At 39.5% G+C, this 14,730-nt stretch overlaps 1 protein-coding gene across 3 annotated transcripts in view; it reads left to right on the top strand.

The window, feature by feature from the left end:
- AFF2 (AF4/FMR2 family member 2) overlaps positions 1 to 14,730 on the top strand; it is a 584,839-nt gene that overhangs the window by 462,829 nt on the left and 107,280 nt on the right. For all 3 annotated transcript variants that reach the window (XM_023752977.1, XM_014454947.2, XM_023752976.1), the window contains one exon: positions 9,188 to 9,284. In XM_023752977.1, the coding sequence (XP_023608745.1) occupies positions 9,188 to 9,284 (97 nt within the window). The remainder of the gene's footprint in view (positions 1 to 9,187; positions 9,285 to 14,730) is intronic.

The raw sequence follows: 14,730 nt of genomic DNA, 5'->3' as shown, positions 1-14,730 counted from the left end.
TCTTCCTTTGCCAGCTCAGATCTTTCCCCATCCCCTTTTATGGTTTTGTTGTCACAAATTATCCCTGTTTGTGCTGTAAGGTTTTTTATGATCTTACTCGTAGTGTTGTGACCTTATGTTTTATGTTTCCAGTAGAATGAACTCCCTTGAGTATTTCCTACAGTGGAGGTTTTCTGGTGATAAAATCCCATAGCTTCTGTATGTCTGGGAACGTCTTTATTTCTCCTTCATATTTAAAGGATAAAATTTCTAAATATGTTATTTGTGGCTGGTAATATTTCTATTTCAGACCTTTGAATATTTGGTTCCACTCTCTTCTGGCTGGTAGAGTTTCTGCTGAGAAGTTGGATGAAATTCTGGTGGGTTTTCCTTTGTAGGTCACTTTCTTCTTTTCCCTGGCTGCTTTGAGATTTTTTTCTTTGTCATTAATTTTTGGCAGCTTCAATATTAAGTGCTTTAGAGAGAGCCTCTTTGGATTGAGGTAATGGTGTTCTGTTTGCTTCTTGGATTCAAAGATCTACCTCTTTCCATAGATAAGGGAAGTTCTCATCTACTGTTTGTTTTAATAGACTTTATTCCATGCTCCTTCCTTTCCTCCTTTGCAATGCCTATAATTCTAATAATTGCTTTTTCTAATTGAGTCAGATCTTGTAGAGCTCTTTATTTTTTTTTATGCTCAGGTTTCTCTCTTCTTCCCTCTACATCATTTCTTAATTCCTATATTCTATATCAGTGATTCTTTCCTCCATCTGGTTGGTTCTGTTTTCCATGCTCAGTACTTCACTCTTAATCTCCTTAATGGCATGCTTCTTTTCCAGGAGTTCTGATTGGTTCTTTTATAAAGTTTCAATCTTTTTGATAAAGTACTTTTGTTCCTTGATTTGTTTTCTAAGTGCACTGAATTGCCTGTTGGTATTTTCTCACATCTCATTGAATATTTTAAGAACTGCAATCTTGAAATACTGTCATTTATAGCACATATTTCCATTTGTTCCAGCTTGCTTTCTGGGAATTTTCTTTCTCTTTCTGCTCATCCTCATTACTGTGGCTCTTCATGGTATTTTCTGTCCTCCTTTGCTTATGCATTTATCTCTGAAGAAGTATTTCTACTATTTTCCAGTGGATGGTCCCCCAGTCTTGAACCTCTTGGTCCCCCAGTCTTGAACCTCTGTGGCTTCAGTAAGACAGAATAGGCAGGCTGCTTGTAGGCAGGATTTGTTTTGCCCTCAACCTAATGGTGACCCAGCTCTTGGTTTATAGATAATATGCTCCTGAATCTGACTCTAAGGGCAATGGGAGACAAGTTTTGAGTGCCCAAGCAGCAATAGGGCTCTATGGTTCTGTTTCTTTGTCTGAAACGGCACCACCCAGTCTGACAATGGAGAGTTGCTTGGCAGAATCCATGCTCTGTCAGGCATCTGCTGGCTCAGTAACTCCCAGTTCTCTTGCTGATGAACCAGAGTAACCTTAAGAGAATCCCATTTTCTGAAACCCCTAGAAGTCCATCAGCTACAGAAGACCCTTCTTCTTTGGTCTGCATTACCATGGCAGGGTACACAATCTAGTTTAGACTCAGGCTGTGGGCCTACAGGGTGGCACTGAGCTAGAGGGCCCCACCTGATAAATCTAGGAGATTTATTCCAATATAATATAGGCTAGATCTTCATACCATTTGTCCCTGCCACAGGGGGGTGGTCATGGAATCAGACTTTTAAGTTAAAAACTTGAGAAAATTAAATGCAGCTTCTCAGGGAACACCCTTACCTCAGGGAAACAGAATGAATGCTTTGAAAAATATCACCACCTCTTCCTCATTGCCTGCTTACTATAAACAAATGATTCAGTGCTGCAGAGAATACAAAGCATTAGGTAGGAAAATATATAATTGCCTGAGTAATTCTAAGCCAGTCATGTTTCATTCCTCCCAGCCTACTTTATGAAGAGGAAGTGCTCTTTAAGGATTCAGTAGGGCTAAGTTATCATTCTAGAAGAAGGCCCACTGTAAGACACTGCCTGATGAGAAGGCATAAGTCTTGAGGTATCCCACAGACTGAAATGATCAGCCCAGCTCAGGTGTGTTATTCATTTGGAGCCATAAAAACTTACTCGGATTGTCATCAGCTCTGGATACTTATGAAAACAGTGGTAATTAAAACTAGTCCCCTGAAGACCCCAGAATAATTGATACAGACTCTATGGTTCCTAATTTTTATTCAGAGCCTAACACCTGAGCGAAACAGCCTCCCCATCCCCTGCACAATGGAGATAGCAGGACTGATTCTATTTCCAACAACATTCCAAGTCCATTCTCCCAATGTGGACTATAGAGAACAAGGCTTAGGTTACCAGATGGAAGCTACAAAAAAGAACAGGGAAATTCCTAATTGTCAGAACTTTCTAACAGTTAAAGCTACCGAACAATAGAAAGGTTTTGCCTGCTATCCATCAGACAATGGTTTATGGCCATATTGTGTGGATGTTGTAGCTATCTCCACTGGGTGACAAGGTGAAATAGATAACATAGGCACTTCCAACTGTAAGAGTTAGGGTCCATCTGAGTATCATATTGCAGCTATTTCCATAGATACTTAGAAACTGCAATCCAGCTAGTATCAAGTAGTACAACTGATGACATATCTGCCTGGAAGGGCATCATTTTGTAATTCACAAATAGGCACTGTGTAGACTTACAACCTACACATTCATGGTTTTAAAGGTTGCTTCTGAGCAAGGGTTCTGGATCAACTAATTGCTTCCAAAGATCAACCTTATATACAATGGTTAGAACCAACTATGTATTGGAACTGCCTCCTAAGAGTGGCTGGCCAAAAGTCAAGGTATTCAAGGTAAGCACAACTTCCAGTGGGAGCCACCCTTAGCCTATTTCTCTGGATCTGAAGATAGTTCCACATTTATATGTAGAAGGATATCAGGGCATTCTTTTTTAATTTTAATTGATTTCAGAGAGGAAGGGAAAGGGAGAGAGATAGAGATAGAAACATCAATGATGACAGAGAATCATTGATTGGCTGCCTCCTGCAAGTCCCCTACTGGGGATTGAGCCTGCAACCTGGGCATGTGCCCTTGGCCAGAATTGAACCCGGGAACCTTCAGTCCGCAGGCCAATATTCTATACACTGAGCCAAACCAGCTAGGGTTGGCATCCTTTTTTTAAAAATCTCACTTGGAATTGTCTGGGTGTTTTCTCTTGCAATAGGCTTTCAAATATCCAGGGTATCTTAAGTACTCTGAGAGGATCTCAGGAAATCCAAATTAGCCATGATGGGTTTAGACCAGATCTCAGAACCTCTCTTCATCTGGTCAAAGGCTTCTAATAATGTTTGCTAGTTGATAGCCCTGCTAATTTGGGGGTAAATGCCAGAGCTTTTTAAAAATAATTGTTCCAAGCTCTATAGCAACATTTCTCAGGTAATAATAATAACAACAATAGCAATAATAACCAAGGTGAAAACAATACCTACCTGTATTTACTAATAGGCAATTTATATAAACTTTTTTATAATTCTTTGAAAAATTATTTAAAGTGGCTACTACTGTCCATTTTAATACGTGAGAAAATTAATATTCAAAGAGATTTATTATCTAGTTCAAGAGAGCATACACATTAGAAATTCCTGTATTCAAACTAAGGTGTGTCTAGCTCTTGAGCCTTGACTTTTAAACCCATATTGCATCAACTAAAGGCTTCATTTCCATAGAAACTTCTGTACTAATCTTTTAAGCCCTCCATTTTTCCTCATCAAAATCACCTAAGCATTCCATTCTGAATTGCCAAGGTTTATGGTTAAAAATCACATGGGGCCTGTCACCTCATAGTGTCCTAGCGTGTCTCAGTGAAAAAAAGCCCTCTGAGGCCACCAGGTTCAGCTTGAGGCCAAGAGATTTATTCATAGACAAGACCCTGAGCACAACTCTAGCTTCTCCAATATCTCTACAGTTTTCTTTTTGTTCATTTTACCCCATTGGCCCCTAATTTTGTTATTTAAGCTCTTATGGGATCATCTCTTCAGGGCGAGGACTTGGTTTTTTTGACACAGTTTCTGGATTATATTACTTTTTTTTAAATTTTGTTTTATTGCTTAAAGTATTACAAACAGTATTATATATGTCTGCCTTTTTTCCCCCTTGATCGTCCCCCGGCCTCCCCTACCCCCAGTGTCTTATGTCCATTGGTTATGCTGATATGCATGCATACAAATTTTTCGGTTGATCTCTTACCCCCACCCCAACCCTCTCCGGCCTTCCCACTGTAGTTTGACAATCTGTTCGATGCTGCTCTGCCTCTGTATCTATTTTTGTTCATCAGTTTATAATGGTCTTTATTATCCATAAATGAGTGAGATCATGTGGTATTTTTCTTTCATTGACTGGCTTATTTCACTTAGCATAATGCTCTCCAGTTCCATCCATGCTGTTGCAAATGGTAAGAATTCCTTCTTTTATACAGCAGCATAGTATTCCATTGTGTAGATGTACCACGGTTTTCTAATCCATTCATCTGCTGATGGGCACTTAGGCTGTTTCCAAATCTTAGCTATGGTAAATTGTGCTGCTATGAACATAGGGATGCATATATATCCTTTCTGATTGGTGTTTCTGGTTTCTTGGGATATATTCCTAGAAGTGGGATCACTGGGTCAAATGGGAGTGCCATTTTTTAACTTTTTGAGGAAACTCCATACTGTCTTCCATAGTGGCTGCGCCAGTCTGCATTCCCACCAGCAGAGCACAAGTGTTCCCTTTTCTCCGCATCCTCTCCAGCACTTGTCATTTGTTGATTTGTTGATGATAGCCATTCTGACAGGTGTGAGATGGTACCTCATTGTTGTTTTGATTTGCATCTCTCAGATGATTAGTGACTTTGAGCATGTTTTCATATGTCTCTTGGCTTTCTGTATGTCCTCTTTTGAAAAGTGTCTATTTAGGTCCTTTGCCCATTTTTTTTTGATTGGATTGTTTATCTTCATTTGTTAAGTTGTATGAGTTCCCTATAAATGTTGGAGATTAAACCCTTATTGATAACATTGGCAAATATGTTCTCCCATGTAGTAGGCTGTCTCGTTGTTTTGTTGATGGTTTCTTTTGCTGTGCAGAAGCTTTTTATTTTGATGTAGTCCCATTTGTTTATTTTCTCTTTAGTTTCCAATGCCCTAGGAGCTGTATCAGTGAAGAAATTGCTTCGGCATACATCTGAGATTTTGTTGCCTTTGTATTCCTCTAGTATTTTTATGGTTTCCCATCTTACATTTAAGTCCTTTATCCATTTTGAGTTTATTTTTGTGTATGGTGTAAGTTGGTGGTCTAGTTTCATTTTTTTGCATGTATCTGTCCAATTTTCCCAACACCATTTATTGAAGAGACTGTCTTGACTCCATTGTATGTTCTTGCCTCCTTTGTCAAATATTAATTGAACATAGTGGTTTGGGTTGATTGCTGGGTTCTCTATTCTATTCCATTTGTCTATATGTCTGTTCTTGTGCCAGTTCCAGGCAGTTTGGAGACCAGTGGCTTTGTAATACAGCTTGATATCTGGTATTGAGATCCCACCTACTTTGTTCTTCTTTCTCAGGATCGCTGCAGCTATTAGGGTCTTTTTTTATTCCAGATGAATTTTTGGAAAGTTTGTTCTAGGTCTGTGAAATATGCCGTTGGTATTTTAATGGGGAGTGCATTGAATCTATAGATTGCTTTGGTTAATATGGACATCTCTATGATGTTGATTTTACCAATCCATTAACATGGTATGTTCTTCCATCTGTTTATGTCTTCCTCTATCTCTTTTTTCAATGTCCTGTAGTTTTCTGAGTAGAGTTCTTTTACCTCTTTAGTTAAGTTTATTCCTAGGTATCTTAATTTTTTTGATGTGATGGTAAATGGGATTGCTTTTTTAGTCTCTCTTTCTGTAAGTTCACTATTGGTGTATAGTAATTGCCATAGATTTATTGGTGTTAATTTTGAATCCTGCTGCATTGCTGAATTCATTTATTAAGTTTAATAGTTTTTTGATGGAGTCTTTAGGGTTTTTTATGTACAATATCATGACATAGTACTGGAAGTATTAGCCATTGTGATTAGACAAGAAGAAGAAATAAAAAGCATCCAAATTGGAAAAGAACTAGTAAAACTGTCCTTATTCACAGATGACATGATATTGTACATATATTACTTCTTAATACTATAGAAATTATAAGTCATAGTAAAAATAAAAACATAGAGTTTTCACACAAAGACTGGCATTGTGAACTACTAGATCCTGAGCAAACATCCTAACTCACTCAGGACATCTACTTTGTTCTATTTTCATCTATATCATAAAAAATCTGTGATTGTGATGCCATAATGGCATCAGGACCAAAGACTGGTCTCACCAGGAGGTGCATTGATGGGTGGGCGGGACTTCTGGGTCCCACAGTGGGCAGGACTTCTGGAGCATAGTGGGCCGCCAGCAGCATCTGTGGAGCATGCGAGGCTTTGTAGGGCAGAGGACATGGCCTTGATGGCAAGTTAGGCTTAGGGGACCCTACATGTGCACGATTTAATCGTGCACTGGTCCTCTAGTCTAATTGAAAAGTAGAGAAAGGATTGCTATTGTTGTATTTTAAGATTATGCACACAGGCCTACATTTATATGAGCATTTTTTTCACATTTTAGGATATCTAGTTTGTGATGAATTTGTCTATGGAATTATAACCTCATGAAAAGAGATTGCTATTTTTCTGCTGAGACTACCTTAATTGAAATGGGTTTGAATGGTGGTGCTATAATAATTAAATTCAAAATATTTCATAATTTTACACTTTCCCTAATGTTCACCATTAGCAATGGATGGGAATGCAAACAAATACATGTATATTAAATAATAAAGCTTAATAAGTCAGGTAAGGAATGGAATGAAATGAATGTCTAACACTTCTAGAGATAACTAATGATAGTTTGCCTTCCTAGTTACTTCCTTGACTTGGGTTTACTGGGACTTGAATATATGCATCAAACTGTCCTTTATTAACAACCAAATTTATACCAAGCTTGTTGCCCAAGGTTGTTTAATATCAATTACTATGTAGATTGGCTGCCTATTTTCAGAAATGTACAGTTGAGGACCTTTAATTTCAGTGTTAAAATCATATAGGGTTGGCCCTGACCAGTTTGGCTCAGTGTATAGAGCATCGGCCTGCTGACTCAAGGGTCCTGGGTTTGATTCCAGTCAAGGGCATGTACCTTGGTTGCAGGCACATCCCCAGTGGTGGTATGCAGGAGGCAGCTGATCGATGTTTCTCTCTCATTGATGTTTCTAACTCTCTATCCCTCTCCCTTCCTCTCTGTAAAAAATCAATAAAATATATTTTTAAAAAAATCATATAGGGTTGATTGGAGAGTAAAATAAGAGCTGAGTTCAGCTCTTTGCACTCAGGTTCTGGACAAGCTAGTTCTACCCAAAGGAGAGTAGCCTGAATACCATGAACCCATTTCTGGATCCAGCTTTGAGACTCCATGAGACAGTTCCCTAGTCATCATGGCTTTGCATTGCTTGGTGAATTAAAATGAGAAGAACAAAGTCTCATGAAGACTTTACTTGTGATTACTTGTTAATAGTATTAATAATGTCCAAAATAACTGTAACCTGTATTAGGTTATAATGTTCTATGAAAACCTGTGTTTTCATAAAACATTTCGCATGCAAAAGTTTAATTATTATCCTATTTAACAGATGAGAAGGCTAGATGAGGTTCAGAGATAATAAATGACTTACCCAATATAGCAGACTTTATGATTGGCCAGCAGTTTAATCCAAATATATCAATATGTCTTCTTTTGTTTTATGAGTTTTTTATATTGCTGTTAATTTTACTTATTTAATACATCATCTTGTGTAAGTTATGTCTTCTGGGAAAACATTATATATTCTCAAGTTACAGGTGAAGATAGTATGGGTTCCATGTTTACCTCCATGATTTCCTAGCTGTGTGATCATGAACAAGTTGTTTACCCTCCCTAATCTCTAAGTCTTGGTGTTTACATTTAGAAAATATGGCTAATAATAGCACTTCCTTCATAGATTTCAATAGCATGCTCCTGATTAAATAATTAGCACCTTCCCTGACATAGAAATTGATTCTCTAAATGATAGGAATCATTTTTCACTTAGGTATAAATTAACACATAGTCATTGACTAACTATATTCAGAGTATTGAGAGAGAGAGAGAGAGAGAGAGAGAGAGAGAGAGAGAGAAAGAATAAAGTCCTTTTTGACCAGCAAAAAAGAACCCCCACTTGAAGCCTGGGGACAAGGTCTAAGATTGTATTTATGAAATAAAAATATTAACACCAAATGCTCTTTGAAGGTTGATTAACTGGAATTTTAAGATAATAAGCACTTTTCCCTCTATAGCTCAAACTTGGAGACAGTGAGGTGCACTGGAATTAATATTCCTGTAGAAAAAAAGGGCTCTGTGTGCTTGATCAACAATCTTGAAGGTGCTATTTCATCACCAAAATTCAGTCCATTCATATTTTCAGGTATCTTTCCTTAGTATAGAAAGACTTCTTAGCCATATCATGAGCTTACTTCTGTTGGATCAAATCTTATAGGAAGATATCAATCATATATCAAAAGTCAATGGCAAGCCATTTCTCGCCCAGCTATTTTGTGACCACTGAACTGCCACAGTGTAGAGGGAATAGAAAGGTAGTGGAAGTTCACTGGGCATTTTTCCTCTTTCATCTAGAGATCCCCAGCAGGCTTTGGCAATAACCTCTGTAGCTAGGGGCTATTATCATACCCCTATTCTTTCATGGGAGACTTGGACCATCTTTTTCTGTAGAGATCCAATGCTACGTCCCACCTCCACAGTGATTAATCTGCATTTATTACACTTTCAGTAGTAAAAATATATAGATTTCAGTCATCTTTGAAGATGCTGAAATAGTCCTTTTTTTGTTCTTGATTTAGGAGAAGGTAGAGAGAAATGATGTGTGCAGAGTATGATATAAATATGATCTCAAATATCTAATTAGCTGAAAGAATCTTGGTTCCCTCTGCACCTTTGACAGAATTGCAGCTGTCAGATTGTAGTTCCAATATTTTATCCTCATTGCAAGATTAATCTGAGGATGGTTTATAAAAGACACTTTCTAACATGAACACTACTCTGTTTATTTTGTAGGATGCTTGAGGACGACCTGAAGCTGAGCAGTGATGAAGATGACCTTGAGCCTGTGAAGACTTTGACTACTCAGTGCACTGCCACTGAGCTCTACCAGGTAGGAATAGCTTAGGGCTTGGTTTGGGAACTAAGGGGTGGGGACAAAAGGAACTGGAATGGTGTTGTTATCCAGAATACTATGCACTGCTTCATCTCTGGTCTTTGGTGAGAGGGGAAAAAGCAAAGATAAGCATAGTATTCTGGAACAGGATGGATCAGCTTACACTTTCATTAAAACTAGAGGCCCAGTGCATAAAATTCGTGCACTGGTGGGGGGGTGTCCCTCAGCCCAGCCTGCACCCTCTACAATCTGGGACCCCTCGGGGGATGTCCCACAGGGATCGATCCTAAACCAGCAGTCGGACATCCCTCTCACAATCCAGGACTGCTGGCTCTCAACTGCTCGCTTGCCTGCCAGCTTGATCATCTCATAACCACTCCCCTGCCAGCCTTATCAATGCCTAACAGCTCCTCTGCCTGCCCGATTGCCTCCAACTTCCCTCCCCTGCTTCCCTAGTTGCTCCCAACAATCCTCTCCTGCCGGCCTGATCTCACCCCCAACTGTCCTTCCTGCTGCCCTGGTTGCCCCCAACTGTCCTCCCCTGCCGGCCTGATCTCACCCCCAATGGCCCTCCCCTGCCAGCCTGATCTCGCCCCTAACTGCCCTGCCCTGCTGGCCTGTTCACCCCTAACTGTCTCTGCCTGCCTCATTGTCCCTAACTGCCCTCCCCTGCTGGCCTGATCTTGCCCCCAACTGCCCTCCCCTGCTGGCCTAGTTGCTCCCAAGTGCCCTCTCTTGCCGGCCTGATCTCGCCCCCAATTGCCCTTCTCTGCCAGCTTGATCTCCCCTAATGGCCTCTGCCTTGGCCCCCACCACCATGGCTTTGTCCGGAAGGAAGTCAGACGTCCGGAAGATGGCCGGTCAACCTGGTCTAATTAGCATATTACCCTTTTATTAGTATAGATCAGGGGTGGGCAAACTTTTTGACTCGAGGGCCACAATGGGTTCTTAAACTGGACCGGAGGGCTGGAACAAAAGCATGGATGGAGTGTTTGTGTGAACTAATATAAATTCAAAGTAAACATCATTACATAAAAGGGTACGGTCTTTTTTTTTTTAGTTTTATTCATTTCAAATGGGCCGGATCCCGCCCGCAGGCCGTAGTTTGCCCACGGCTGGTATAGATAGATTATATAGGATAAGAGTGCTTAAATTGAGGGGGGAGCCTTTTTCAGCATGAGGAGATGCTCTTGGCAGACAAAAACACATAATCCCTATATCTGGACTTATAGCCAGCCATATGCACTACATTGCCAAAGTGGTCATTAAAAATTTGAACTGCTTTCTTACACCTTACACCAAACAGCTGTTGCCCTTAAAACCCCTCCTCAGGCCCCACCTTACGTTCTGCCTTTGCAGTTCAGCCAGATTAGGTGCTGATTGGTTGGTTTCTAGCCAGGCAGCATCGAAAGCTCTGCCTCCTAGGCAGACATTGGCTCCTGGCACTTCACCCAGATTAGGTTCTGATTGGTCAGTTTCTATGCCAGTCAGCATCTCCGGGCCTGTCTCTGGGCCTGATCAAAGAGGCAGGGCTGATTAGCAGCCCCAGTGGAGGCCCATAGAGAAACAGAGGCATGGCTGCTGGGGAAACCCAGAGATAAAGAGAGAGGCAACAGCTGGTCAACAGCTGCCACAGAGGCTGCAGATCAGAACCTGCCTCTCTCTCTCTCTTTCTCTGCAGGCCTCTCTCCTGGCCTGATCTGCAGCCCCCTCAGCAGTCAGTGCTGGGTCACTGCACCAGCATTGGCTGCAGTCAGTGCTGGGTCACCACGGCAACTCAGCACTGACTTCCGGTGTTTGGTCAAGCCTTCCCTCGTTTCGGACCCTGGCTCTTTATATATATAGAATTAGAGTAAAGAGATGCTGAGCTCTTGAAAACTGCTTTCATCTTCTCCCTGTTTCCTCTTTGGCATACACAATATTGGTTGTTAGTAAGCAATTGAGATTTTCTTTCCCTTTCTTGGGCTAAGTATTGTCTTGAGTGAGCTGTAAATTTAGTAACTTCAGTGTGAGGTTTAGAGCCTATGCTCATTAATTAATTAAAATATAACTGTGATTACTCCATTCACCTTTCCCAGGTGTGCCACTTCAGAACACAGCTGAGAATCAGTACTCAGAATCTTGCAGCTTTCATGAACCTTCAGGCAAAAGACATTTGGCAAAAGCTTGTGTGACATTTTATAACTGGCTTCTTTTACTTACTATGTTTTCTAGGTTCGTCCATGTTGTAACATGCATCGATACCACATTCCTTTTTGTGGCTAAATAATATTCTGTTTTATGGATCTACTACCTTTCATTTATCCATTCCTCACTTTATGGACATTTTGGTTGTTTCCACCTTTTAGCTATTGAAAATAGGGCTTCTATGAGCATTTGTGTCTAAGTTTCATTGGAATACATGTTCCAGTTCTTTTGAATTTAATGTTTCATTTTTTTCAATTCTTCCACCTAAAATTGAAATGGTTGAGTCATATAGTAATTCTATGTTTAACTAATTGAAAGACTGCCAAAATCATTTTCTTTTCAGGCAAAGTAACATAGTACTATGTAGATATTATAGTTAATTTATCTTATCTTATAATTGGGACCTTCATACCTCTGCAACATCAGCAGGAATGCTAAGAGGTCCCACTTTATGGAGTTGCCCTTTCTCTGAGCCAGGCATTAAGTCAAGGTTCTCTGTTTCATTTGAAACTTGCAGAAAGCCTTAGAGGTAAGTTTTGGCCTCTTGTCTAAGCTACAGCATTACAGAATCATTCTATTTGTGGCAGGATGATTGGGAGAATAGCATACAAACAAATGCTTTGGTGCATTAAATCACGCCATTGGTTGAACCTAATAGCTACATTCATACAGACATACTCCAATATAAAAGCTATTAGCTTTCTGGAGATATCCTCAACTTATCTCACCCATAATCATTGCACCTGGACTCACCTAAGGAGACCCAAATAGGTCAGGTTTAGTGAGTACATACCACTCTTTTCCAAAAAGCTTCTGAGACCCTATGCTATGGCTTGCAACATAACAAATTAAAAAAGAATGCATTTCAAATGTATGTATGAAAATGAAATACAGGATCAAGACATGTTAATTTCTAATTTGACATTTAGTCCCAAGTATTTCATAATCAGAACAACCTCCCCTCTCCCTGCCCCCATTGGACCCCTCCACAGCAGTATTAGCCATGCTAAGCACAAACAAACACCAATAGAACAATTAGGATGTGTTTAAATGCTAAGTATTATTTCTTCAAATGGGAAAGTGGAGCATGCAGCCAGAATGGGACAATTATAATATACAAATTAAATATGCCATGAGTCAGCCATGGAGACTCAGGGTTATACAGAAGCATTTTTAACAAAAGATTTTACCTTCTAGTGACTCTTAAAATCAGAGATACACAAGTATGTATATGGTTTCAGAGAAAAAAAAATGTGATAGTACCCTGAAATTATTTGTTAAAAGTTTGTGTGTTCTCTCTACATTCCCCATTGCATTTTGCTTTCTCATTTAAGACTATTTAAGAAGCAGATATATCTACACTGTCTTCTAAGTTGGTGTGTCAGTGCTGGCACAGTGTAGGATAGAAAGCAAAATAATCAGTATATATCCAAATGGATTATAATCCTGGCTCTGCCACTTTCTGGTGAACTTGAACTAAAGACCTAAGTGTCTAGAAAATGGAGATAACAATAGCAGCTATTCATTTGGGTTGTAGTGAGGATTCAATGATTAAGTGAATGAAAATAGGCAAAATCATCTGAAAGTATGGTTAGGATATAGTACATGTTCATCACTTTTTGTTACATGATGATGATGATGATGATGATGATGATCAGCAGCATCGTACTACTAATAGCAATGTAAAATGTCTCCTATTTTTTGAGATGCCATATCAATTACCTTCCCTTTTCTTGTAAGAAATGGGATGTTAAAGAGAGCTGCTTAATTAACTACCTGGAAAACAGCCAGTATGTGGCAAACTTGAATGAAAAGATTCTGTCTTGTCCTAACATTTATTAGCTATGTGTACCTGGCCATGAGGATTCATAAGTGTAGTCATTAAGAGCATGATTTTTGGAATAGAGAAGCCTGGGCATCAATCCAACTCTATCACACACTATCTGCTTGACTTTGTACAACTCACCTAATATCTCTAAGTCTTGGATTTCTCACCAATAAACTAAGATAAACCAGTTTTGTCCAATTCTTAGGAGTATTGTGAGAATCAAATGAAGATTGCATATAAGAAAATTTTTTTAAAACCATAAGCACTACACAAATGCTGGTTATTTATCCTTATGGCCCTTTAAGATATTAACTTCAGTTTGGCTTTGATGTCCTTAGGGATCTGCTAGGAACTAGATTGAATGTCCTTATGGCCCCTCAAAGGCATCCACTGAATTTGAACAACCTTTCCTCCCCTCTGAGATCTGACAAGTTTTAAACCAGACATCCCAGGAAGAAAGGCCAAATTGCCAATGACACTGTACCAAGTCCTCCAGAAAAATTACAGTTATTTATTCATTTACTTATTTATTTATTTTACATGTCTTTAAAAAATAGTTTTTCTTCTAAGGCAGCGGTTCTCAACCTGTGGGTCACGACCCCTTTGGGGGTTGAATGACCCTTTCACAGGGGTCGCCTAAGACCATCCTGCATATCAGATATTTACATTACGATTCATAACAGTAGCAAAATTACAGTTATGAAGTAGCAACTAAAATAATTTTATGGTTGGGGGTCACCACAACATGAGGAACTGTATTAAAGGGTCGCGGCATTAGGAAGGTTGAGAACCACTTTTCTAAGGTCTGATGTGAGTGGAGAGTTAAGTCATGCCTTTTTATTATTATTTTTATTTTTGCTTTTCTGAGCTCTCACTCTACTCTGAAGGAAGGCTGTATTCACCTTGGTTTTCTCTCAGGAGCTCCCCTGAATGGGAAATAGTCATTTGAAGATGACATTGGACTGTGGAATGTTCCAGAACAGTGTTTGAATTAGGTGCAGTGTTTTGTACTTAGTGTCTGCATAAACATATGTGTTGCAATACATTCTTTTACAGCTGTATATCAATAATATGGCTGGGCCCAGCTGGTATGTCTCAGCGGTTGAGTATTGACCTATGAACCAGGAGGTCACAGTTTGATTCAGTCAGGCACATGGCCTGGTTGTGGGCTCCATCCCCAGTAGGGGGTGTGCAGAAGGCAGCTGATCAATGATTCTCATCAATGATGTTTTTATCTCCCTCTCCCTCTCCCTTCCTCTCTGAAATCAATAAAAATATATTTAAAAAATAAAATAATATGGTTGGGATGTGAGGGCTACATGATGTCAATTAGCCAGCTGACTGACTTTTTACTCTTCAGATGCTGCTTTTAGCATGATATATATATATATGAAACCCTGGCATGAGATATATATACATATACATATA

This window comes from Myotis lucifugus, unplaced genomic scaffold (assembly GCF_000147115.1).
Source record: "Myotis lucifugus unplaced genomic scaffold, Myoluc2.0 scaffold_40, whole genome shotgun sequence".
In the NCBI taxonomy this organism is placed as follows: domain Eukaryota; kingdom Metazoa; phylum Chordata; class Mammalia; order Chiroptera; family Vespertilionidae; genus Myotis; species Myotis lucifugus.
The sequence above is the reverse complement of the archived record's forward strand: the minus strand, read 5'-3'. Positions and strand labels throughout refer to the sequence as shown.